The sequence below is a fragment of the Giraffa tippelskirchi genome, chromosome 7 (genome assembly GCF_054371585.1).
Source record: "Giraffa tippelskirchi isolate mGirTip1 chromosome 7, T2T-mGirTip1v1.2.pri, whole genome shotgun sequence".
Classification (NCBI taxonomy): domain Eukaryota; kingdom Metazoa; phylum Chordata; class Mammalia; order Artiodactyla; family Giraffidae; genus Giraffa; species Giraffa tippelskirchi.
Genome location: NC_137281.1, coordinates 13,422,894 through 13,448,690, shown reverse-complemented (window position 1 = coordinate 13,448,690; position 25,797 = coordinate 13,422,894). Strand labels below are relative to the sequence as shown.

General features: G+C 42.5%; 1 protein-coding gene across 6 annotated transcripts in view; it reads left to right on the top strand.

Annotated features, from left to right (window-relative positions):
• LEUTX (leucine twenty homeobox) overlaps positions 1–25,797 on the top strand; it is a 61,938-nt gene that overhangs the window by 22,623 nt on the left and 13,518 nt on the right. For 2 of the 6 annotated variants that reach the window (XR_014060933.1, XM_081516405.1), the window contains exons 3-7: positions 10,244–10,364; positions 11,273–11,352; positions 11,738–11,945; positions 12,497–12,568; positions 16,347–16,423. Coding sequence is in view for 3 of the 6 variants with exons in the window: in XM_081516405.1 (XP_081372531.1) it covers positions 11,315–11,352; positions 11,738–11,945; positions 12,497–12,568; positions 16,347–16,423 (395 nt within the window). In the remaining 3 variants the exon portion in view is untranslated. Of the gene's footprint in view, positions 1–10,243; positions 10,365–10,829; positions 10,901–11,272; positions 11,353–11,737; positions 11,946–12,496; positions 12,569–16,346; positions 16,424–20,964; positions 21,094–25,797 lie in introns of those variants that run through there. The other 4 variants (XR_014060931.1, XM_081516404.1, XR_014060932.1 and 1 more) reach the window with 3 other exon arrangements.

Below are 25,797 nucleotides of genomic sequence, written 5' to 3'. Positions count from 1 at the left end.
AGATATATAGAACAGTATTATGGACTCTATGAGAGAGAGTTTGGGTGGGATGATATGGGAGAATTGAAGCATGAAGCACTGAAGCATGTAAATTATCATATATGAAATGAATCGCCAGTCCAGGTTCGATGCATGATACAGGGTGCTCGGGGCTGGTGCACTGGGATGTCCCAGAGGGATGGGGTGGGGAGGGAGGTGGGAGGGGGGTTCTGGAAGGCAAACACATGTACACCCATGGTGGATTCACGTCAATGTATGGCAAAACAAATACAATATAGTAAAGTTAAAAAATAATTAATTTAAAAAGGAACAAATAAGGTCAACAACCATAGGAAAAAAAAAAAGAACAAAGTGGTGGTTATCAGAGGGGAGTGGGTGGGGTATGATTAGGTGAGTGCTATTAAGAGGTACAAACTTCCAGAAAAAAAAAAAAATGAATGCCTTCTCTTCCCTCTGAAATAAAAGCCTAGTGTTTCTCAGAAATCCTCAGTAATTTCTACCAGTTAATAAATCTCAACTATTTCTTCAGAATCTCTTTATGATTACATAACCTAAAGAAAAGTAAATAGAGAGGTATTTCATGTTTAAAATTTAGTCAGAATAAGGAAAAGAAAATTCTAGTGAACACATGCTGAGATATCTTATCTTAGGATTTAACGCAGAAAGTATTTAGTAGCCGAGTCAACTTTGTCGTAATGCCAAGACAGTAGGAAATGTTAAACAGTATAAAATGTAATGTGTGTAATACACAGCGATGAGGAAATTGCAAATAGTATCAACACTGCTGTCAATTGCTTCGTTTTCCAAAAGAAGAGGTGACTGCTTTCCTATGTTTATTGGGCATCTTCATTTAAGGTTGGCGGGAGTGATATTGAACACAGGCTTCCAGGGACTTCCCTGGTGGTCCTCTGGTTAGGGCTCTGCGCTTCCACTGCAGGGGGTACAGGTTCAATCCCTTGTCAGGGAACTAAGATCCCACATACCACAGGACAACTAAGCCAGTGGGCCACAACTACTGAGGCTCACGCACCACAATGAAAGAGTCTGTGCACTGCAATGAAAGATCCCGTGTGACACAATATTTCTAGAAAAACACAGGCTTTATTAGAATTTAAGCAGTGTTTGCATGTCTTCAGTGTGTGTGTGTGTGTGTGAGAGAGATACCGTCTCATTTTGTCATGTGTGTAGCCACCATGTAAACACTGCCACTGTTCCATGCACACAAACTCCCTTGTGCTACCCCTTTATAGTCAGGTTCTCAGCCTAATCCTAAGCCTTGATGAGCACTGAGCTTCATCACTAGAATGTTGTGCTGTCAAGAGTTGAGTCCTACAGTAAGTAACCTGTTGAGATTGATGTCTTTCATTCTTCACAGTACCCTTGAGATTCATTCTGTTTTTTTTTTTTCTTTGTATCAAGTAATCAATAAAAAGTCTCCATAACTCTAGGCAGGGTCAGACTTTCTGTTCTATTTATTTTATTTCCTTTTCTTGCCTTATTTTACTGACTGCAACCTCCAGTACTAGGTCAGGTAGTAGTGATAATAATGAGTCTTGGCTCGTTTTGGATCTTAGACTGAAAACATTCAGTTTTTCATTATTGAGTGTGATGCTGACTGTAGATTTATTATAGGTTTCTATCAGGTTGAGAAATTTCCCTTCTATATCTAGTTTGCTGATGATGTTTGGCAGAAACCAACACAATTCTGTAAAGCAATTATCCTCCAATTAAAAAATAAATAAATTTAACAACAATTTGTATGAAAATACAAAAAACCTTGAATAGCCAAAGCAATCTTGAGAAAGAAGAGTGGAACTGGAGGAATCAACCTGCCTGACTTCAGGCTATACTACAAAGCCACAGTCATCAAGACAGTATGGTACTGGCACAAAGACAGAAATACAGATCAATGGAACAAAATAGAAAGCCCAGAGGTAAATCCACGCACCTATGGACACCTTATCTTTGACAAAGGAGGCAAGAATATACAGTGGAGAAAAGACAATCTCTTTAACAAGTGGTGCTGGGAAAACTGGTCAACCACTTGTAAAAGAATGAAACTAGAACACTTCCTAACACCACAGACAAAAATAAACTCAAAATGGATGAAAGGTCTAAACGTAAGACCAGAAACTATAAAACCCCTAGAGGAAAACATAGGCAAAACACTCTCCGACATAAATCACAGCAGGATCCTCTATGACCCACCTCCCAGAGTAATGGGAATAAAAGCAAAAATAAACAAGTGGCACCTAATTAAACTTAAAAGCTTTTGCACAACGAAGGAAACTATAAGCAGGGTGAAAAGACAGCTTTCAGAATGGGAGAAAATAATAGCAAATGAAGCAACTGACAAAGAATTAATCTCAAAAATATAGAAGCAACTCCTGCAGCTCAATTCCAGAAAAATAAACAACCCAGTCAAAAAATGGGCCAAAGAACTAAACAGACACTTCGCCAAAGAAGACATACAGATGGCTAACAAACACATGAAAAGATGCTCAACATCACTTATTATCAGAGAAATGCACATCAGAACCACAATGAGGTACGATTTCACGCTGGTCAGAATGGCTGCTATCCAAAAGTCTACAAGCAATAAATGCTGGAGAGGGTGTGGAGAAAAGGGAACAGTGTAAGCACTGTTGGTGGGAATGCAAACTAGTACAGCCACTGTGGAGAACCGTGTGGAGATTCCTCAAAAAACTGGAAATAGAACTGCCATATGACCCAGCAGTCCCACTGCTGGGCATACACACTGAGGAAACCAGAATTGAAAGAGACACGTGTACCCCAATGTTCATCGCAGCACTGTTTATAATAGCCAGGACATGGAAGCAGCCTAGATGCCCATCAGCAGTCGAGTAGATAAGGAAGCTGTGGTACATATACACAATGGAATATTACTCAGCCATTAAGAAAAGTACATTCGAATCAGTTCTAATGAGGTGGATGAAACTGGAGCCTATTATACAGAGTGAAGTAAGCCAGAAGGAAAAACACCAATACAGTATACTAACACATATATATGGAATTTAGAAAGATGGTAACAATAACCCTATATGCGAGACAGTAAAAGAGACAATGATCCATAGAACAGTCTTTTGGACTCTGGGAGAAGGTGAGGGTGGGATGATTTGAGAGAATAGCATTGAAACATGTATATTATCATATGTGAAATGAATCGCCAGTCCAGGTTCGTTACATGATACAGGGTGCTCAGGGCTTGTGTACTGGGATGACCCAGAGGGATGGGATGGGGAGGGAGGTGGGAGGGGAGCTCAGGATGGGGAACACTTGTACACCCATGGCTGATTCATGTCAATGTATGGCAAAACCACTACAATATTGTAAAGTAAGGAGCCTCCAATTAAAATAAATAAATTTTAAAAATTTAAAATAAGATTTTTTTAAAAGGAAAGCTTTTATTGGAAAGAATTATGAATTCTTGAGAAGCTGCAAATGTTGAAGAGTGAGGTCCCATGTACGCATTGCCTGTGCTGTGCTAAGTCGCTTCAGTGAAGTCTGACTCTTTGTGATGCTATGGACTCTAGCCCCCAGGTTCCTCTGTCCATGGAATTCTCCAGGCAAGAATGCTGGAGTGGATTGCCATGCCCTCCTCCTGGAGATCTTCCTGACCCAGGGATCAAACCCATGACTTTTATGTCTCCTGTATTGGCAGGCGTGTTCTTTACTTCTAATGCCACCCATTGCCTAGTTTTTCCCAGTTGGATACATCTTACATAATTATAGTCCAATGTCAAAACCAGGGATTATACATTGGTACAATGTATGCATATAGTTCTGTGTCATTTTATGGGAAATGTAGATATATGTAACCAACACCACAATCAAAATTATCCCAACGTCAAGATAGACCGCATGTTATTCCTTTGTAGCAGCATCTAACATTTCTCCCTGACCGCCGTCTATAAGCCACCACCCACCTACTTTCTGTCTCTAGCTTTAAAATTCTGAGGCTATTAGACTAAAGCACCTACACACTGTGTGACCTCTAATGTCGGGTTTCCCACTCAGGACAGCACTCACATGATCTCTGGATTCCTTCTTAGCTTCACTGTCCTTCACTCCTTCCTCTTTTCTTTTGGGTTCTTGATCTGAAGAATCAGTGCCAGTTCATTCCTGTTGTAAGCTGCACTCACTCCGTTGGTGGTCTCAACCTTTCACAGTTTTAATTGCTATCTGTATGTTAGAATTTCAAGTTTTATATCTCTGACCAGACCTCTCTTCCAGATTCATGCATTAAACCCTCTACAATAGGCATCTCAACCTCCAAATACCCAAAGCTGAATTCCTAATCTTTTTCCTCTCTAGTGGTTCCAGCCACAGTTTGCTGACCTCAGTGTATGACTTCAGTAGTTCAGTATAAGACCAAAATCCTGCTAGTCATTCTTGATTCTCATTTTTAATTTTTTATTGAAGTAACATTGGTTTATAACATTATAAAAGTTTCATGTGTGCAGCATTATATTTCTGCATCTGTATACTCTGCATCACCAAAAATTGTGTTTTTGTCTGTCATCGTACAGTTGATCTGCTTTGCCCATTTCCCCCCACCCCCATAACTACTATTCTGTTTTTTATGCAATTATTTTCATTAAGTTTGTTTATTTATTTTGTTGATGTTGTTTGCTTTTTATATTCCACCTATGAGTGAAGTCGTATGATATTTGTCCTTCTCAATCTGACTTATTTCACTTAGTATGATACCCTCAAGGCCTGTCCATGTTGTTGCAATTGGCAGGATTTCATTTATTTTATAGCAGACTAGTGTTTCATATGTATATATATATATTACCTCCTCTTTATCCAGTCATCCATTGATGGGCGCTTTTTGTTTCCATATCTTGCTGTTGTCCATCAGTTCAGTTCAGTTCAGTCGCTCAGTCGTGTCCAACTCTTTGTGACCCCATGAATCGCAGCATGCCAGGCCTCTCTGTCCATCACCAACTCCTGGAGTCTACCCAAACCCATGTCCATCGAGTCGGTGATGCCATCCAACCATCTCATCCTCTGTTGTTCCCTTCTCCTCCTGCCCCCAATCCTACCCAGCATTAGGGTCTTTTCCAATGAGTCAATTCTTCGCATGAGGTGGCCAAAGTATTGGAGTTTCAGCTTCAACATCAGTCCTTCCAATGAACACCCAGGACTGATCTCCTTTAGGATGGATTGATTGGATCTCCTTGCAGTCCAAGGGACTCTCAAGAGTCTTCTCCAACACCACAGTTCAAAAGCATCAATTCTGCGGCACTCAGCTTTCTTCACCATCCAACTCTCACATCCATACATGACCACTGGAAAAACCATAGCCTTGACTAGATGGACCTTTGTTGGCAAAGTAATGTCTCTGCTTTTAAATATGCTATCTAGATTGGCCATAACCTTCCTTCCAAGGAGTAAGTGTCTTTTAATTGCATGGCTGCAATCACCATCAGCAGTGATTTTGGTGCCCCCCAAAATAAAGTCTGACACTGTTTCCACTGTTTCCCCATCTATTTCCCATGAAGTGATGGGACCAGATGCCATGATCTTAGTTTTCTGAACGTTGAGCTTTAAGCCAACTTGTTCACTCTCCTCTTTCACTTTCATCAAGAGGCTCTTTAGTTCTTCTTCGCTTTCTGCCATAAGGGTGGTGTCATCTGCATATCTGAGGTTATTGATATTTCTCCCGGCAATCTTGATTCCAGCTTGTGCCTCTTCCAGCCCAGCGTCTCTCATGATGTACTCTGCATAGAAGTTAAATAAGCAGGGTGACAATATACAGCCTTGACGTACTCCTTTTCCTATTTGGAACCAGTCTGTTGTTCCATGTCCAGTTCTAACTGTTGCTTCCTGACCTGCGTACAGGTTTCTCAAGAGACAGATCAGATGGTCTGGTATTCCCATCTCTTTCAGAATTTTCCACAGTTTATTGTGATCCACACAGTCAAAGGCTTTGGCATAGTCAATAAAGCAGAAATAGATGTTTTTCTGGAACTCTCTTGCTTTTTCGATGATCCAGCAGATATTGGCAATTTGATCTCTGGTTCCTCTGCCTTTTCTAAAACCAGCTTGAACATCTGGAAGTTCACGGTTCACGTATTGCTGAAGCCTGGCTTGGAGAATTTTGAGCATTACTTTACTAGCATGTGAGAAGAGTGCAATTGTGTGGTAGTTTGAGCATTATTTGGCATTGCCTTTCTTTGGGATTGGGATGAAAACTGACCTTTTCCAGTCCTGTTGTCCATAATGCTTTGATAAACATAGGTGTGCGTTTATCTTTGGAGCAGGCAATGGCAATCCACTCCAGTACTCTTGCCTGGAGAATCCCATGGACGGAGGAGCCTGGTAGGCTGCAGTCCCTGGGGTTGCTAAGAGTCGGACATGACTGAATGACTTCACTTTCACTTTTCACTTTCATGCATTGGAGAAGGAAATGGCTACCCACTCCAGTATTCTTGCCTGGAGAATCCCAGGGATGGGGGAACCTGGTGGGCTGCCGCCTGTGGGGTCGCACAGAATCGGACACGACTGAAGCGACTTAGCAGCAGCAGCAGCAGCATTTATCTTTAAGAGTTAGTGTTTTTGTCTTCTTTGGATACATACCCTAAAGTGGGATAGCTGGATCATATGTTAGTTCTGTCCTCAATTTTTTCCATAGTGGCTCTATCAATTTACATTCCCAGCAACAGTGTATGAGGGCTCCCTTTTCTATACATCCTTATGGCATCTGGTCCCATCACTTCATGGGAAATAGATGGGGAAACAGTGGAAACAGTGTCAGACTTTATTTTTTTCGGCTCCAAAATCACTGCTGACGGTGATTGCAGCCATGAAATTAAAAGACATTTACTCCTTGGAAGGAAGGTTATGACCAACCTAGATAGCATATTTAAAAGCAGAGACATTACTTTGCCAACAAAGGTCCATCTAGTCAAGGCTATGGTTTTTCCAGTGGTCATGTATGGATGTGAGAGTTGGACGGGAAGAAAGCTGAGCGCAGAAGAATTGATGCTTTTGAACTGTGGTGTTGGAAAAGACTCTTGAGAGTCCCTTGGACTGCAAGAAGATCCAACCACTCCATCCTAAAGGAGATCAGTCCTGGGTGTTCATTGGAAGGACTGATGTTGAAGCTGAAACTCCAATACTTTGGCCACCTCATGCGAAGAGTTGACTCATTGGAAAAGACCCTAATGCTGGGTAGGATTGGGGGCAGGAGGAGAAGGGGATGACAGAGGATGAGATGGTTGGATGGCATCACCGACTCGATGGACATGGGTTTGGATAGACTCCGGGAGTTGGTGATGGACAGGGAGGCCTGGCGTGCTGCGATTCATGGGGTCACAAAGAGTCGGACACGACTGAGCAACTGAACTGAACTTGCCAACACTTGTCATTTTTTACCTTTTTGTTAATAGCCATTCTGACTGGCATGAATTGATATCTAATTGTGGTTTTGATTTGCATTTCCCTAATAATTTGTGGTGTTAAACAATCTTTTCATGTGCCCATTGGCCATCCGAATGTCTTCTTCCAGACAATGAAAAACTGTCCATTCAGCTTCTGTCCACTTTTTAATCAGGTTGTTTATTTTCTTGTTGTTGACTTGTATGAGTTCTTTATATACTTTGGATATTAACCTATATCAAATATATCATTTGAAAATATCTTCCCCTATTTGGTAGGTTATTTTTTCATTTCCTTGATGGTTTTGTTTACCATGAAGGAGATTTTTAGTTTGATGTTTATTTTTGCTTTTGTTTCCGTCCAATCAGGTGACATATCTAGAAAGATACTGCTAAGACTGATGTCAGTGAGCATACTGCCTATGTTTTCTCCTTGGAGTTTTATGGTTTCAGGTCTTAGATTCAAGCTTTTAATCAATTTTGAGTTGATTTTTGTATATGATGTGAGATAATAGTTTCTTTTTTTGTATGCCCAGCTTTCATAGCATTTATTGAAGAGACTGTCCTTTCTCCATGGTATGTTCTTTGTTCCTTTGTCATAAATCAATTATCCATTTATGTGTGGGTTTTTTCTGGGCTCTCAATTCTGTTCCATTGGTTATGTATCTCTCGCTCTCTCTCTTTTTTTTTTTTGCCAGTACTGTGCAGTTTTGATTATCATGTTTTTTCTGCCAGTTACCATGGGTTTTTAATATAGTTTGAGACTGCAAGAGTATGACTTTAAGCTTTGTTTCTATTTTTCAGGATTTCTTTGGCTATTGGGGTCTTTTGTGGTTCCATATGAATTTTAGCATTTTCTATTTGTGAAAAATGTCTTTGAGATTTTGATAGGGATTGCATGGAATATGTAAGTTGTATAGGTAATATGCACATTTTAACAATTTTATTTCTTTCAATTCATGAACATGGACCATGGACTATCTTTCCATTTGAGTCTTCTTCAGTTTCTTTTAACATTGTGTAGGTTTTAGTGTATGGGTCTTTCACCTCCTTGGTTACATTTATTCCTGTGTATTTTCTTCTTCTTGTTGTGATTGTTAAGTGCAATTGCTTTCTTAATTTCTCTTTCTGCTAGCTCATTTTTAGCATGTAGAAGTGCAGCATGTTTTTCTCTATTGATTTTGTACCCTGCAACTTTACTGTATTCATTTATGTGCTTAGTCACTCAGTCGTGTCCGGCTCTTTGTGACCCCATGGACTGTAGCCCACCAGGCTTCTTTGTCCGTGGGGATTCTCCAGGCAAGAATACTGGAGTGGATTACCATGCCCTTCTCCAGGGGATCTTCCCAACTCAGGGATCAAACTCAGATCTCCTGCATTGCAGGTGGATTCTTTACTGTCTGAGTCACCAGGGAAGCCTTATATTCATTTATAATTTTAAATAATTTCTAGTGGAGTTTCTGTATATAAAATCATGGCATCCAAAAATAGCATCAGTTTTCTTTTTTGCTTTCCAATTTGGACATCTTTTTTTCTTTTTCTTATCTAATTGCTCTGGCTAGGACTTCCAATATTATGTTGAATAGGAGTGGCAGCATGGACATCTTTGTCTTGTTCTTGATTTTAAGGGGATAGCTTTCAGCTTTTCACCCTTGAATCTATGATGTTTGCTAGGAGTTTGCCATATGTCACCTTTACTATTTTGAAATGTATTTCTTCTATATCCAATTTATTGAGGTTTTTTTTTTTTTATCATTAATGGATGTTGAATATTGACAAATGCTTTTATGTGTCTATTGAGATAATCCCATGGCTTTTATCCTTTATTTTTCTTTGATGTGGTGTATCACATTTATTGCTATCTGGATGTTGAACCATCCTTGCCTTTGGTTAGCACTTTCCACCTTCCACTGCCTGTGTCAGGGGCAAGGCTCCAAGCCCTGACTATCACTGCTTGTGCCTCCAGGGTCCTTAGTGCCTTGCAGGTGCCAGTGTCATTGGTTTCACTGCCTGGGACACTGGGATGGTGAGTTCCTCTCCTGAGATTGCCTGAGTCACAGCCTCTACCACTGTGGGGGGTGGGGAGGGTGAATGGGATGCCTGGTTGCATGGGTCTCTGCCATGTCCAGGGCTGTAACTAAGCCTTGCAGGCTTCACTGCTGTGGGTGGGGACCTCTTTACTGAACTCCACAGTTCTACCAACTCCCCTTCCGCAAGCCTCATCCAGTCCCTGTCACTGCTCTCCAGGATGACTGTAATGGCCTTGCGAATGGTCTTTCTTATTTTGTCCAGGTCCACGTACAGTCTATTTTCCACACAGCAGCAGAGGAGATCTTTTAAAACACAAATGAGAACAGATCCCTCCTCTGTCTCAGGCTCCCATCTCACTTAAAGCAAGAGTCCTGCAAAAGCCTGTGATCTACTTTTCCATCTCCTGAGTGCAACCCTCCTTCTCTCCCCCTAACTCCAGTCACACAGTCACCCTCTTGTTCCTCGAAACTTCATGTTGTCCTTTCACATTGTGGTCCATAGTGGTGGCTGATTTCTCTAACAGAAGTTCTTCCCCAACATACACATGGCTCTTTTCTTGACCTCTAAGCCTTTGCTCAGATCTCATCTCCTCAACAAGGGCCACCTTAACCAGCCTATTTGAGATTAAGCCCTCTGTGGATTGCTGTGTTCTATTACGGAGATTTTTTTCAAGACACTTATTCCCTTCTAACACATTATATATTTTGCTTGTGTATTATAATTTGAAAGTTACTGCATGTATTTTCCAACCAGAGTATAAGCTCCACGGAGCAAGGTTTTTATCTGTTTTTTTTCCACTTATGCAGATAGTACAAAGCCTGCTGCCGATTCATCACTCAATAAGCAGTCATCAAATGAACGGCTAGATGGTTGGATCCCTCTGATTGCTTTACTAACAACCCTCTGATTTGGGATTATGGTCATCAGGTATTCTATGTGTAGGAAGACTGGGTCTAGCAGAGGTTACACTTTTAATAAGGCCTCACGGTGGCAGAGCTGGGACCTTCATCCAGGTGGTGTGTCTCTTCAAGTCTAGGGTGAATAGGGAAATTGCCAGCAAAGATTCTGGAATAGATTCAATGTCAGAGAAAAAGTCAGTTGCATATTGCATGGTATAGGCACCAGTTTTATGATGAAGGGTAGCCAGGGAGCTCTCTGTTACGTTGTATCACTGTCGCTTATCAGTAGACACAAGGAATTGCACTTAGATTAAGCATATCAGCATCTCTAGTACAGTTAGAACCCACTTCTTTTTATCACAGTGGACTTTGGAGAGTGTGGACTGAACACACTTTTAATGTCATGAATTGCAGAAGAATAGAGGGCAGGGCTCTATAGCCTGAGTGAAAGGGTCAGGGGTTACTCACCTCCTAACTGCATTTATAGGGCACCTTCTTCAGACAGACTCGCACACACAGTTTCAACAGGGAAGAAAGGCCCAGCTGGAGACTATGGACTCCTTGGTATGAAGGATGGGAGGAAGGAATCTGATTACCTCTGCTGCTTGTGCCAGGTCACCTTGACACAAATCATTGCATGAATGCTGGTGGAGAATGGGAAAGAGTGTGTGTGTATGAGTGGGAATCACTGGACTTGCATTATTGTATGTCCTTTTGCATATTGTTTCTCTGGGTTTGGAAGTGTTTGTATATAATATATATATCTGTGCCTCTGAGTGCATGTCTGGCCTTGGATTAATGTCTCCTGTTGGAGGTATACTAACGTCTCTTAGCTGTGGGAGGAGATCATGTTTTGTGTCCTGATTCTGCTTGGGCAGTGATGTGAGAGAGAGAACTCTGGCTCTTCATTCACTGATGCATCCGTCTCTTCCATAGCCGAACCCCTACCACCAGTCTGTTTCCCTGACTGTGGGTTTCATGGTGAAGATCAAGGCAAAGTTTAATCCACTTGTTGGGTGAGTAGAGGCCAGTTTATGTCTGATGGAGGGTGAAGCACAAGGGGAGATTGTTAGCATGTCTTGGGGACACTCACTGGAAACAGTTTGATCTTCTTTAATCATCGGAATAAGCTGAGGTGTCTCTTGCAAAAGTGTGAGATTACGCTCCAGGCGGGATTTTCTTCCTGTGTGTGTGTGTGTGTATGTGTGTCGGGGGGAGGCAGGGGAGGAAAAGGAAAGAGAGAGATGGCAACGTGAGAAGGGTATAGATATTTTGAGAAAGAGGGCAGGGGGAAGGGGAAGGAGGGAGCGAGCGAGAGAGAAAAGGACTGTGGTTGTTCCTGAGGAAGTTGTTTTCTGCAGTAAATGCCTGCCTGCAGGAGCCATCCTCTTGTCTTTGCAGGGGGAACCCAGAGCTTGTGGTGGATTTCTGTACGGATATTGGGGAAGGCAGCTGCATTGCATTCCATTTCCGAGCCTATAACAGCATGGTGGTGATGAACAGTTTCCAGGAAGGGGGATGGCAGGAGGAAAAGAGAGTGTCTTCCAACTATTTCATGTTAGACCAGCCATTTGAGCTGCGATTCTTGGTGTTGGAGAATGAATACCAGGTGTGTGGGCCCTCCAGGGTGTGGAGCGCCGTGGCTGTGTTGGGCCTGCTGTGGAGAAACACACGGAGAGTCCAACTCTGATGTGATCACAACAGACCAATTTTTTTTTTTGTTTGGTATTTTTAACACACTTGCTTTTTAAAATTGAAGTATTGTTGATTTACCTTACCATGTTAGTTTCAGGTGTATGACAGAGTGATTGAGCACCTTGTCCCTGTATAGCATAGGTATCTATGCTCAGTATCTTGAGCAGTGTGTGTGCTGTACAAGAGAGATTCTGAGGTGATCTCCACACAGCTCTTGCTGTATCGGACAGTCAGCAGTGTGCAGGCCCCCTGCCCTCAGGGTAAAGCAGGAATGACAGCTCTGGAGGTGAGGAAGTGGACATGAAGGATGATTCCTACAGCAGTGTCTTGGCAGGATGTCCTGGAGGAGAATTTCTGCTTTGCTTTTACAGATTAAAGAATTTTTACAACAGGCAATGAAAAGAGGAAAGGGAAAGAGGAGGCCTAATTGTTCTCAGCTCACAAGCAATATATCTCCTTCCTTAGGTGTTTGTGAATAAGAAGTTGACCTGCATCTTTCCCCACTGCCTGCCCCCACAGTCTGTGAAAATGCTGAAGGTGAGGGGACATATTCTGCTGACTTCAGTGGATACATTGTAAGGGGCAGAAGATCTTCCAGTGAAGACATCCACCCCGTTACACTCTTCTATAATGTGCAGGATCACGGCCACTCCCAGAAGATGCCAGGATGTCCCTCTGCCCTCACACTTACGCCGGTGATAATAAAATATTCCTAATATGAGCCAGGACTTGGCTCTTGCTCGTAGGGAAGACATCAGGAGCAGGTTTGGCGCAAAGAGAAAGTCATCCCAGGTGTGGAATGGGGAGTGTGGTTTGGGAAGAGCCCAGTTGGCCAAAATGTCAAGGGCTGTCCCTGAAATAGAGACAGAGTGAGAGTGTCTCAGGATGTCATGAAGAAGACGGTCAGGTTTGGGGCTGTTTAAAGAAGGGATATGACTTTATATGTCAGCCTCTTTTGACTTGTTTTTTCATTCCTCAAAATTTATTGGTCCCTGTATTTGTCAGGGTTCTCCAGAGAAACTGGTGTGTGTGTATGTATGTGTGTGTGTGTGTACACATGTACACACACAGAGCAATTGGTTTATATGATTATGGAGACGGACAAGTCCCAAGATCTTCGATGACATAGTTCTAGTCTGAGTCTGGAGGCCTGAGACCCAGGAAGAGCTAATGTTTCAGTTCCATTCTGAAGGCAGGAAAAATCCTTCCTTCTCTAGGCTGGTGAGCTTTTTTGTTCTGTTTAGGTCTTCAGATGATGGGAGGAAGCCCATCCGCACTAGGGAGGGCAGTCTGCTTTACTCAGTCTGTGGATTCAGATGTTAATCTCCTCCAGGAACACTGTCACCGACACACTGAAAATAATGTATAACCCAAGACCTGACCATCCAACAGCCCAGTCAAGATAACACAGGAGATTGACCGTTACAGCCCCTTTCTGTAACATACCTTTATACATGTCAGACATTCCATATGAACCCTACGTCATGCTGAGAGGACTAGAGAATGGTGGTGTTGGCAAAAGGAACTTGATACTGATAAGTCAAGGATAAAGTCAGCCTGGTGGAGTGTTTGGAACTCAGGAGTTGAGTGTCAGATGTTTGGGCAGATACAACATAAACCATGGTGCGTGGCTTTCCTGGTTTCTGTCTCCCCTCTCTTAGGAACACCTGGCAGCTTTCAGGGGTGATGAAGTGTGACGTAGGAGGCTGCACCCAGATCCTTCCAGACCCCTCCAGTCTGGAGGTCTTCTAAAGACATAGGACCTAATGAATCCCTAAGTTTCTGAGTGCCTAGAGTTTCCCGGACACTCCATATATAAAGGAAGGCTGCTTGCTTTTGTCATCTTCGGGCCCTCTGAGCATTCTTCCCTATTTCTATACTTTGACAATGAACAACCTGTAAAGGAAAGTAAGAAACCAATTCTTTTAGAGTAGTGTAAAAAAGAATACAATGCTAAGATGAAATCTAACCAAGGAGGTGCAAGACTTCTACATTGAAAAGAACAAAGCACCATCAATAGAAATTACAGACAGCAACCTCAATAAATGAAAAGACATTCCATGTTTATGGGTTGGAAGACAATATTGTTAATACTGTTAATAATTCTAAATATTGTTATCCAGTGTGGTTTGAGAGATTCAGTGCAACCCCTGTCAGAATGCCAGTGGCCTTTGTGTGCAGAATGGAAAACAGATCCTAAAATTCATATGGCACTGAAAGGGACACCAAACAGTCAAGATAGTCTGGACAAAGAACAGGTTTGGAGGATTCCCATATCTCGGTTTCAAAACTAAATACAAAGTTATGCTAAGAGCTCTAAGGGAGAAAGTACAGTCTACAAGAACAGATGGATAATATAAGCAGAGTGATAGAAATTCTAAGCGAGTCAAAAAGAACCTCTACAGATTAAAATATTTACATAAGTGAAGAGTGCATTTGATGAGCCCATTATCTAGATTAGCTGCTAGTAAAGAATCTCAGAGGTTGAGGATATGTCAATGGAAACTTCCAAAACTGAGAAAAAGAAGACTGGAAAAATATAGACTATCAAAAAACCTCTGAGACAGGTACAGAAAGTGTAGCATGTGCTTAATGGGAGAACTAGACGCAGAAAAGAGAAAGGAACAGAAGAAATACTTGAGGTAATAATGTCTGAGAATTTCCCAAATTTATGTCAAACACCAAAACCACAGACAAAAAGAAGCCGGAGGGAAACAGCACCTGCCCACATAGGAGCAAAAATAAGAATTATATCTAACGTCCCCTTAGAAACCACACAAACAGGAGAGTGGAGTGAAAGTTGAGAGAAATTTGGTGCAACCACCATGGGAAACAGTATGGTGATTTCTCTAAAAATTGAAAATGTAATTGTCATATGATCCAGCAGTTCTACTTTTGGATACTCCTCAAAGGAAATGAAGACCCCCAACTCAAAAAGATATACAGTAGTGGCCCCTTAGAAACAGAGGTTATGTTCCAAGCCCACAGTGGATGCCTGAAACCCTGGATAGAACCAAATCCTACATATGTGTATAGAGTTAACCCTTGAGCCAGGGAAGGCCACTGGGGGACTTGGCTGCAGAGAATCAAGTCACCTGAAGCTGGAAGGAATGAATTCCCCCTCAGTCCAGAGTTTACAATTGATATCAGTCAATAACTTGTAGATTCTCCCAATTACTTCCCTGTCCCTCACCCTTTGGACAAGCACTGACTGGGTTCTCCACAGTGCTGTACACGTTCTTGAAATGACATGCATTCCCCTTGGTAATTTCGATGCATATGCATCCCACACATAGGGCTTTCCTTTCCCATTATTTCCTTCTCTCTTTAAATAAATATTTTTCCCTGGAGTAAATTTTTTTTAATCAATGACTTTTTTTTCAAGATTTATTTATTTGTAGCTGCACTGAGTCTTTGCTGCTGCCTGCGGGCTTTTTCCCATTGCGGGGAGCAGGGGCTGCTCTCTAGTTTTGGTGCGAGAGCTTCTCATTGCAGTGGTTTCTCTTGTTGGGACTCCCGAGCCCTGGGACACAGGCTCAATAGATGTGGGGCACAGGCTTAGTTGTCCTGTGGCATGTGGGATCTTCCCAGACCAGGGTTCAAACCTGTGTCCCCTGCATTGGCAGGCAGATTCTTTACCAGGGAAGCCCTGGAGTGAGTTTTTTTCATTTTTATATTTTTACATCCTCAGGTCTTGTTTTTAGAGTTTAAGATATTAGAAAATAATACAAGAATGGTATTTCAGAAAGGGTCCTCCCTTTCTGCCAGTTTGCCCCTGGCATGTGCCAGTGATTATGCTAGAGGTTTTACATATACTAGCTCATCTGTTCTTGAGAACATCTTAGGGAGTAGGAATTTCTGATAATCCTCTTTGTGCCAAGGAAACTGAGACCGGGGGAGTTTAATGAATCTTAAGATCTCACTGTTAGGAAGAAACTGAATCAGGACTGAATCCAGGCAGCTAACTTCTGAATCTGTGCTCTTAATCTGATGTGAGGAGCCAACTCAGTGGAAAAGACCCTCATGCTGGGAAAGACTAAAGGCAAAGGAGAAGAGGGCAGCAGAGAGTGAGATGGTTAGATAGCAGCAGTGACTCAATGGACATGAATCTGAGCAAACTCCAGGAAATAGTGAAGAATGGGGGAGCCTAGCATGCTGCAGTCGTGGGGTCACAAAGAGTCAGACACAACTTAGCGACTGAACAACAGCAAGAGTCTGCCCTTTGATGTCTAACCTGCTGCACCCCTGGGAACTGCTGTAGGGCAGGAGCCCACACCTGGCCTTGCCCCTCATCCACTCTCATCTCCCCTGGCAGGTCCTTTACACACAAGGTGTGTCCTTGACTGTTGGATCTTCAGTGACAATCAAAGGGAAACCTGCCGTCTCTTTCAGGTGGGTATGTTACAGCCCATGGGTGTGGAGGTGAAGGACGAGTGAGAATACTAGGGGGTGTGTGGTTGGTCACTTCGTGCATGAGTGATGTTCAAACGCGTCAACAGCATGAGGGTAACACCGTGCAGGTGCAGGACTGCTGGCAGGTCTCGGGGTCTGGGTAATGGGCTGGGGCTTTGGCTCTTCATCGAGGGACGTAGAACATCCAGAAGATGCAGGCCCAGCCCAGTGACTGCTGCTCAACTTGAATCTGGGGCCAAGGATCAGGGCATCCTGCCACCCTGGGCAGGGTGAGCTGATGAAGCAGGTCCCCAGGAACAAGGATGACCGCACCCCCGGGAAGGCTGGCCTTCCACGAGGGAGGAGCTGGGAGAGGAGGTGTGTGTGTGTGTCCAGTGTGGGTTCCCACACAAAGCTGTAATTGGTTGGTTGTTCTAAGGATGTTTATTGTATATCAAGCCCCTGCCTGGCTTTGTGCAGAGTGCACGGGAGAAATTAAAGAGAGAAAATGACCAAGTCAGCACTTGAAATTTTTAATTAAAGACAGAGTTAGAGAACCATAGAAAACTGACCTCAAAGAATCTCTTTTTCTTCTTGTATCCAAACAATTGCAAGTTTTTTTTTTCCAACTTATGTGGTCAGAAACCTAGGTCTTTATGTTTGGAAATGAATTGTCAGCGTTTTAGACTGAGGAGGACAGAATTTATTGTTAGAACAAGCAGTTATACACACGGATGCAGTGACCAGACTCTGGTTTTGATGTTCCAGTTAATCATTGCAGAATAATAAATCTGAAAATATATTGGTTTAAAGCAATGATTTATTATCTCTCCCAGTTTTGCAGGTTTATTGCACTCATACGGGTATCATGTGGCTTTAGATTATGGTGGGAAATCCAGTTTAATTTAAATCTGCTTTTAATTGGATTTTGATATGGTTAAATATTGAGTCTAACATATCTTGTTTTCTATTTGTCTCAGCTATTCTTTGTTCCTACCTTCCCCTTTTCTCTGCCATCTTTTAAATTAATCAAGTTTTATTATTGTTTTATTTTCTTTGTTGGCTGTTGAGCTAAAAATTTTCATTTTGTTATTTTAGTGGTTTCTTCAGGATTTTTAGTGTACATGTTTAACTTACACAATCTATCTCAAATGATATACCACTTTATAAGCAGTATAATAACTTTACAATAGCATATTTTCATTTCTCTCCTCTAACATATGCTATAATTCTCATGTGTTTTATTTTTATTTTTTCTTTTTGATTGGAGGAGAATTGCGTTACAGTGTTGTGTTGGTTTCTGCTGTACAACAACGTGAATCAGTCCCAAGTATACATAGAACCCCCTCCCTCCCTCTTGAGCCTCTCCCTCTGCCCATCCCATGCCTCTAGGTCATCACAGAGCTCAGGCTGAGTTCCCTGTGTTATACAGCAACTTCCCAGTGCTCTCTCTGTTTGTCACTTTATTTTTATATGTTATAAGCTTTGCAATGCAGTGTTATAATTTCTATTAGCAATTATATTTACCGATGTAACAGCCATTTCCACTGCTCTTCATTCTTTTGTGTAACTCCAGATTTCCAACTGGTGTCCTTTTCCTTCTGCCTGAAGGATGTACTTTAACATTTCTCTGGAAGGGGTTTGTTACTGATGACCTTTTCTGAAAAAGTCAAGGTTTCACCATTGCCTTTGAAAGATATCTTCCCTAGATAGAAAAAGTACACTGCAGATTCTGTTGGAGAATTCAGATGTAATCTGTGCATCAGATGATATCAAGGGAGTTTTCTGGAACATTGTAATGGTAGTTGTGATTATGTTTTCAAACAAAGTCCTTATCTGTTAGAGATAAATTCTGGAGTGTTTATATGAAAAATGACAGTATGACTGAGATTTCTTTTAAAATTCATCCCCCTAAACAAGTGGGAGGAACAATGAAACAAGAATACTCATAATTAAAGTGGGAGAATAGGTACATAGGCATTATTTATATTATTCTTTCTTGTGAGAATTAATAAAGGAAAAACCTCACTAAAATAAAGTGGGCGGCCAGAAGAAGGAGCTCTTATACATGTGCCACTGGCTGTCATAGATCCCAGCGGGAAGAGATGTACCTCACCTGTCTGGCAAAAGTGACCTTACTTGACAACCCCCAGCAGGAGGAAGAAAGATTTTCTCTTTGCCTGGAAACAGCTCAGCCAATGAAAACACACTGTACTTTAAACTCTCAGCTTCCTCCAATGGACTTTTTGTTTATACCAGCTCCTTGAAACTTTTCCTTTTCCTCAGTAAGTTTGCTTTCCTTTTTCTTAAAAAAATTTTTTTTTTGTCGTGCCATGTGGCATGTGGGACCTTAGTTTCCTGATCAAGGATTGAACCCATTCCCCCTGCATTGGAAGCTCGGAGTGTTAGCCACTGGACCTCCAGGGAAGTCCCTCTTTAAAAAAAAAAAAAAAATACTTACTTGGTCATGCCAGGTCTTCGTTGCAGCAAGTGGGATGTTGCATCTCTGTTGTGCCATGCGGGGTCTTTAGTTGTGGCATGCAGGGCCTTTTACTTGCAACACTCGAGCTCTTAGTTTGGGAGCATGGAATCTTAGCCACTGGACCACCAGGGAAGCCCCCTCCTCTCCTTTTCTTTATGGGCTTGCACATGGTTCACCATAGTTGCATGTCTTGGATCGCACTTCTTCAGTGCTTCTGAATAAATCTGCTTGGCAGGTAAAATAACTGGCTGTTTTATTGTTTTAGGTTAACATTCTTCTTCTTTTGGTGCATGTTGGAAATTTTTCATTAGAGAATGGGGGAACACAGGTAGAATCACTGCTCTCCTGTTCTAGATATGGAAATGTTTGCTCAGCAACCCCTCAAAAAAAAAATCAAATGTGATGATTGTTACAAAGGGTAGGTACAGGGCTTTGAGGGCTAATTCTAGGATGGGTTGACCTGGCCAGGGAGGTCAAGAAAGATTTTCCTGAAGGAGATTGTTTAGGCTCTGAGAAAAGAGTAAGAGTTAGCTGGGATAAAAGAGAAGAATTTACAGGTGGAAAAGCAGTTTGTGCAAAAGTGTAATCAGCGTGACAGACCTAAAGAACACAGCATGGTAGGGGCAGGAAGAACACAGCATGGTAGGAGTAGGAAGCGTGAGAGGGACTTCCTCATAGTCAGAGGTTAAGAATCCACCTGCCAATGCAGGGGGCACGGGTTCAATCCCTGGTTCAGGAACTAAGATCTCACTTGCCATGGAGCAACTAAGCCTGTAAGCCACAACTATCGAAGCCCTCACTCCCTAATTGTTGTTGTCTAGTCCTCAGTCATGTCTGACTCTTTGTGACCCCAAGGACTGTAGCCCGCTAGACCTCTGTCAATGGGATTTCTCAAACAAGAATACTGGAGTGGGTTGCTATTTCCTTCTCCAGGGGATCTTTCTGACCCAGGGATCTGACCTGAGTCTCCTGCATTGGCAGGTGGATTCTTCACCACTGACCCGCCGGGGAAGCCCGTATTTAATACCATTGCATTTAAGACAGGGAAATTTGGGTTCAGACTGGCTGGGTACAAATCTAATTTTGCCACTTGATATGAATAACATGAGTAACAACAAATTACTGAAGTTTTCTGTTCTTTAAGGCAGGGGTCCTCAACCCCCAGGCCAAGGACTGGTACCAGGCCACAGCCACTCCCTATCTCTCACATTACCACCTGAGCTCCACCCCTTGTCAGATCAGTGACAGCATAATAAATGTAATGTGCTTAAATCAACCCAAACCATCCCACTCCTCCCTGCTCACCATCTGTAGAAAAATGGTCTTTCACAGAACTGGTCCCTGGTGCCAAAAACGTTGGGGACTGCTGCTTTAAGGTCTTCATCTGTAAAGCCTAAACAACAGTAGACCTGCAGTACACAGTTTCTATGAAGATTAAAGGAAATATATGAAATCACCTTAAAATTGTGTGTGGCACAAAGAAAGTACCCAATTAACGTTAACTCTTATCCTAAATCTGTGAGAGTATTGTCTTCTCTAGTAAATAATCACAGGATGCTGGTTTCAGAACTTTGAGTCATTTAATGCAGTTAGATTTTACAAATTTAATTTGTGTAAGTAGACTTGTATGAAAAGATCTCCTGGTATGCCTGCTAAATTTTTAATGAAGGGAGTGTTTATGTATATATATGTATATATATATATATATGTTTTTAGATGCAGGCAATAGCACCCCACTCCAGTACTCTTGCCTGGAAAATCCCATGGACGGAGGAGCCTGGTGGGCTGCAGTCCATGGGGTCGATGGGAGTCGGACGCGACTGAGCGACTTCACTTTCACTTTTCCCTTTCATGCACTGGAGAAGGTAGTGGTGACCCACTGCAGTGTTCTTGCCTGGAGAATCCCAGGGACGGCGGAGCCTGGTGGGCTGCCGTCTGTGGGGTCGCACAGAGTCGGACACGACTGAAGTGACTTAGCAGCAGCAGCATTCTTAAAGCTTTAAATTGTGTTATCAACCTCTAAGTGGATTGACTTTTCTAAGTGGATTAACTTTTCCAGACAAGGAGATAAAACCAGTCAATCTTAAAGGAAATCAATCCTGAATGTTCATTGGAAGGACTGATGCTGAAGCTCCAATACTTTGGCCACCTGATGCAAAGAGCCGACTCATTGGAAAAGACCCCGATGGTGAGAAAGACTGAAGGCAGGAGGAGAAGGGGACCAACAGAGGATGAGATGGTTGGATGGCATCATCAACTCAATGGACATGAGTTTGAGCAAGCTCTGGGAGATGGTGAAGGACAGGGAAGCCTGGCGTGCTGCAGTCCATGGGATCACAGAGGGTCAGACACGACTGAGCGACTGAACAACAAGAGTGAGGACACATTCTTTCATCCAAATAAAAACAGAGCTGATTAGATTTAGTCTTACTTGCTTTGAGAGGTGATGGATACACTTAATTTCCTAGGTAACGTTAGCCTAAGGTGCTTACCAAATCTCCTTCCTTTGGCAAGCACTAAGCTCCAGACAGTAAAGCGTCTGCCTACAATGCGGGAGACCCGGCTTCAGTTGCTGGGTAGGGAAGGTCTCCTGGAGAAGGAAATGGCAACCCACTCCAGTATTCTTGCCTGGAAAATCCCGTGGATGGAGGGACCTGGTAGGCTACAGTCCATGGGGTCACAAAGAGTCGGACACGACTGAGCGACTTCACTGTCTGTAAGCTCCAGTTTTTATACCTTCCACAAGATTGCTGGATGTTCAGCTCTGCTCCTGCTTAAGAATTGGCAACTAATATATAACTGATATTTATGTTTCCTCCAATTATCCAAAAACATGTCCTTTATAGCAAATTTTAAGCCCAGGATCCAGTCAGATTCCATGCATTCCATTGGGTTGCTATGTCCCTTTAGCCTCTTTTTGTTGTTCACTTGCTCAGTCCCGTCCAACTCTTCGCAACCCCCATAGTGGCATTGCAGGCTTCTCTGTCCTTCACCATCTCCTGAAGTTGACTCAAACTCATGTCCATCGAATCGATGATGCCATCCAACCATTTCATCCTCTGTCGGTCCCCTTCTCTTACCCTCAGTCTTGCCCAGCATCAGGGTCTTTTCCAGTGAGTTGGCTCTTGGCATCAGGTGACCAAATTATTGGAACTTCAGCTTCAGCATCAGTCCTTCCAATGAATATTCAGGATTGATTTCCTTTAGGATTGACTGGTTTGATCTCCTTGCAGTTCAAGGGACTCTTAAGAGTCTTCTCCAGTACCACAGTTCAAAAGCATCAATTCTTTGGCACTCAGCTTTCAGGAAAGCATCTGCCTGCAATGCGGGAGACCTGAGTTCAATTCCTGGGTTGGGAAGCTCCCCTGGAGAAGGAAATGGCAACCTACTCCAGTATTCTTGCTTGGAGAATCCCATGGACAGAGGAGCCTGGTGCAGGCTACAGTTCATGGGATTGCAAGAGTCAGACATGACTTGGTGCTATCTTTCCTCTTTCTTTATGATCCAACTCTCACATCCATACATGACTACTAGAAAAACCATAGCTTTGACTAGATGGACCTTTGTCGGCAAAGTGGTTTCTTCTTTTTAATACGCTTTCTAGGTTTATCATAGCTGTTCTACCAGGGAGCAAGCATCTTTTAATTTCATGGCTGCAGTCACCATCTGCAGTGATTTTGGAGTCCAGGAAAATAAAGTCTGTCACTGTTTCCATTGTTTGCCCATCTATTTGCCATGAAGTGATGGGATCTGATGCCATGATCTTAGTTTTTTGAATGTGGAGTTTTAAGCCAGCTTTTTTACTCTCCTCTTTCACCTTCATCAAGAGGCTCTTTAGTACCTCTTTGCTTTCTGCCTTTAGGATGGTGTCATCTGCATATCTGAAGTTATTGACATTTAGCCTCTTTTAATCGAGAACACTCTTCTGCCTTGTTGTACCATTTTTGTTAAGTTTTCAGGAACATTCTATCAGTAAGGGCTCATGTACCCATGGCCAAGAAAGACAAACTCTGTTGGGGGGTGTTTGTGGCACAGTAACGGTTTATGCAGAGCATCCAGACAGGGAATGGAAGACGAGCCCTTAGATTTGTTCCAACCTGGTCTTTGAGTTAGGGGTTTTTATAAACGGGAAGAATGCAGAGACAGGGATTAATCTTCATCTTGTGACATTCCTGAATGTAATTTCAGGAATCAGAATGTGTCTGGTTATGATTCTCTGGCCATGTGGTCCATAGCTCTGGGGTGTCTTAGCTCATTTTGCTCTGGAGAAACACCCTGCATTTGTGCATTAATAATATCTGTAACAGCAATGTTAGTACATAAAAGATGTTATCGAAAACAGCAGTCCCAGCCATCTGACTCTGGTGGAGTGGTGTTCAGTTAGCACAGGATTGCGGTCCAAGGGGACAAGAAGAAGTTTTGAATAGAGATATTAATCAGAAACTTGGTAAGGAGACTTGGTTTTAGAGGAATTTGGTTTCAATCCCCACTCCTGTTTTAACTTCCCCTAAATCTTTGAGGAAACAAGACGACAATTGCTGTAGCTAATTCTTGCTGAAACAAATCATCGTCTTGCCTCAATCTGGGAAATTGACCTTGCTTTGGGATCTTCCATGTTCCAAGTACTGGATCTGAGTCTTTCATGATTTAAAGTTTTTAGTCCCTTGATCCACCCTTTCGGGGCAACAGACCCAGTTACGAGTAAGTGGAAGAGTGATGACCGGAAATTTAATAAGTTTCGGAAAGCAGATCTCATTCCCTGAGGAAAGAAGGAGAATAATCCTGAAGAACAGGCTGGCCTGGGCACTTCTGGGGAGACTTGTTTTAGCCTGATAGGCAGTTGTCTAATTTTCTCTAAGTAGGTCTCACTTTGTAATCTGCCCATTAACATATAAAACACTTATGGCTACTGCACATACATGTCCTTTTTCTGCTAAAATCTAATCTAAAGCAATTGTCTAGAACTATTCATGATAAAAGAAATCTAGTGTTTTATTCTGAGAGGCTATAGCTTAAGCTCTATCATTTGTTACTACTATTCTTTTTTATTTTATTTATTTTTGGCTGTGCTGGGTCTTCACTGTGGCTCTTGGGCTTTCTCTAGTTGCAGTGAACGGGGCTGCTCTCTTGTTGCAGAGCATGGGCTGGAGAGCGCAGGCTCAGTAGTTGTGGCACCCGGGCTTAGTTGCCCCATGGCATGTGGAATCTTCCAGGACCAGGGATCGAACCCGAGTCCCTTACACTGGCAGGCAGATTCCCACTGAGCCACCAGGGAAGTCCTGTTACTACTATTCTTAAGTAAGAGAAAGATTTTATTGTTACCTTGAGACTATAATGCTGTAGTTGGCAGCTGTTGGCAGATATTGTTTTGAGAATTGATGGTGGTATCCTTGATTCTGATACGCTTCAGAAAATTCAAGTTCACAGTAATACAGGCATTTGTCTGAAACCATGTCCACAAGGGCTATCCAGCTCTGTTTCGATTTCTAAATGTATTTTTTCCTTAATGGTTAAAGCAGATGTATAATGTATAAGCCAGAATGACTTCCCCATACCTCAATATATGAACATTTCTTCTGTCATTTACTGTTTTGATTACAAATCTTTTGCTAGGTCAAAATATTTGCCCCTTGGTGCCAGGGTGGTTGGTCCATCATGTCCTGTGGTGCTAAGCCTACTTTTTGTTTATATATTTTTTTGCCTAGCTATCCACATTGGGAGAAAACTGATCAGACATAGTGAACAAACTCAGAGGCATTTTAATTAGGAAACATTTTATAGGCTGTACGGTTTTATCAGTTATACCAATTTGTCACAGAAACATTGTATTAATATGTTGCTTTTAGCATAGACTTAAAACAAGCAGTGATGTGTTATGAGTAGCTACACTCTGTTACAACTTCACTGGACAGTTTTCTTTCCATCTTAAATATTGGGGGTAACAGTATGGTTGGAAGTAAAAAAAAATAGTGTTGTAGGAACACAGACAACTTGTGAACAGTTCAGTCACATGAACTGGATGGGTCTCACAAGCCTGGCTCTGATTCTTGGATTAGCCACCCATCACTGCTGTGGTCTTGTCCTGATGTGGGTGTCTTTTGGCATCAGCAGGCCTTTCTATATGCCAGTCCAACACAGAGCCCTTTCTTAAGTGGGAAATAATAAATTCAACAGTCAGTTCCCTTCAATTTTGTTGCAGATGCACTTTTTAAGAGTACCTGATGAAGGCCCTTTTATCTAGGTTTCAGACAGTCCTTTAAGTGATGCCTTCTCAAGTATACACAGTCTCCTGGTTGCAGTTCTTAGGGCATCTGATCTTCATCCAAAGATAGATTGCTGTGATCAGCTTCAGAAGTAAACTTAAAGTGTCCTTCAATAATTCAGTTAAACTTTACACGATAATGTAACATAACCATAAGGAGGTATCTTTGGAGATGAGTCTTAGGCATTAAATACAGATCTCAATCAACAAAACTAGGATTTGATATCTACTGAAACATAGTCTTTTTCCTCTGCTTCAGTGTGTGTTTGCAGCCAAGTAAAAGTTTATTGAAGGGTGCCAAGCACGGGGGTATGAGACAAGTCTCAGATCCCTTCTGACCTGGTCTCTGAGTTAGGTTTTGTTGTTGTTGCTTTAAGAGGAAGGAAGAACAAACTGAAATTGTATGGCTCAGGGAGTCCCTGTCCTGGCTGACCTACTGGTGGGTGGGGCTGGGATGCAAGGCTGCTGGCCAGGGAGCCCCAAGGGTCCTGGTGTTAGTGCTGGCCCATTGGTGGGCAGAGCCAGGTTCTGGTATGAATGGCTGAGGGACCAGGGTCCCAAAGCTGGTGTTGTCCTGCTGTTGTATGGGGCCAGATTCTGGGGCAGGTGGCTCAGGAGCCCCAGGTTACT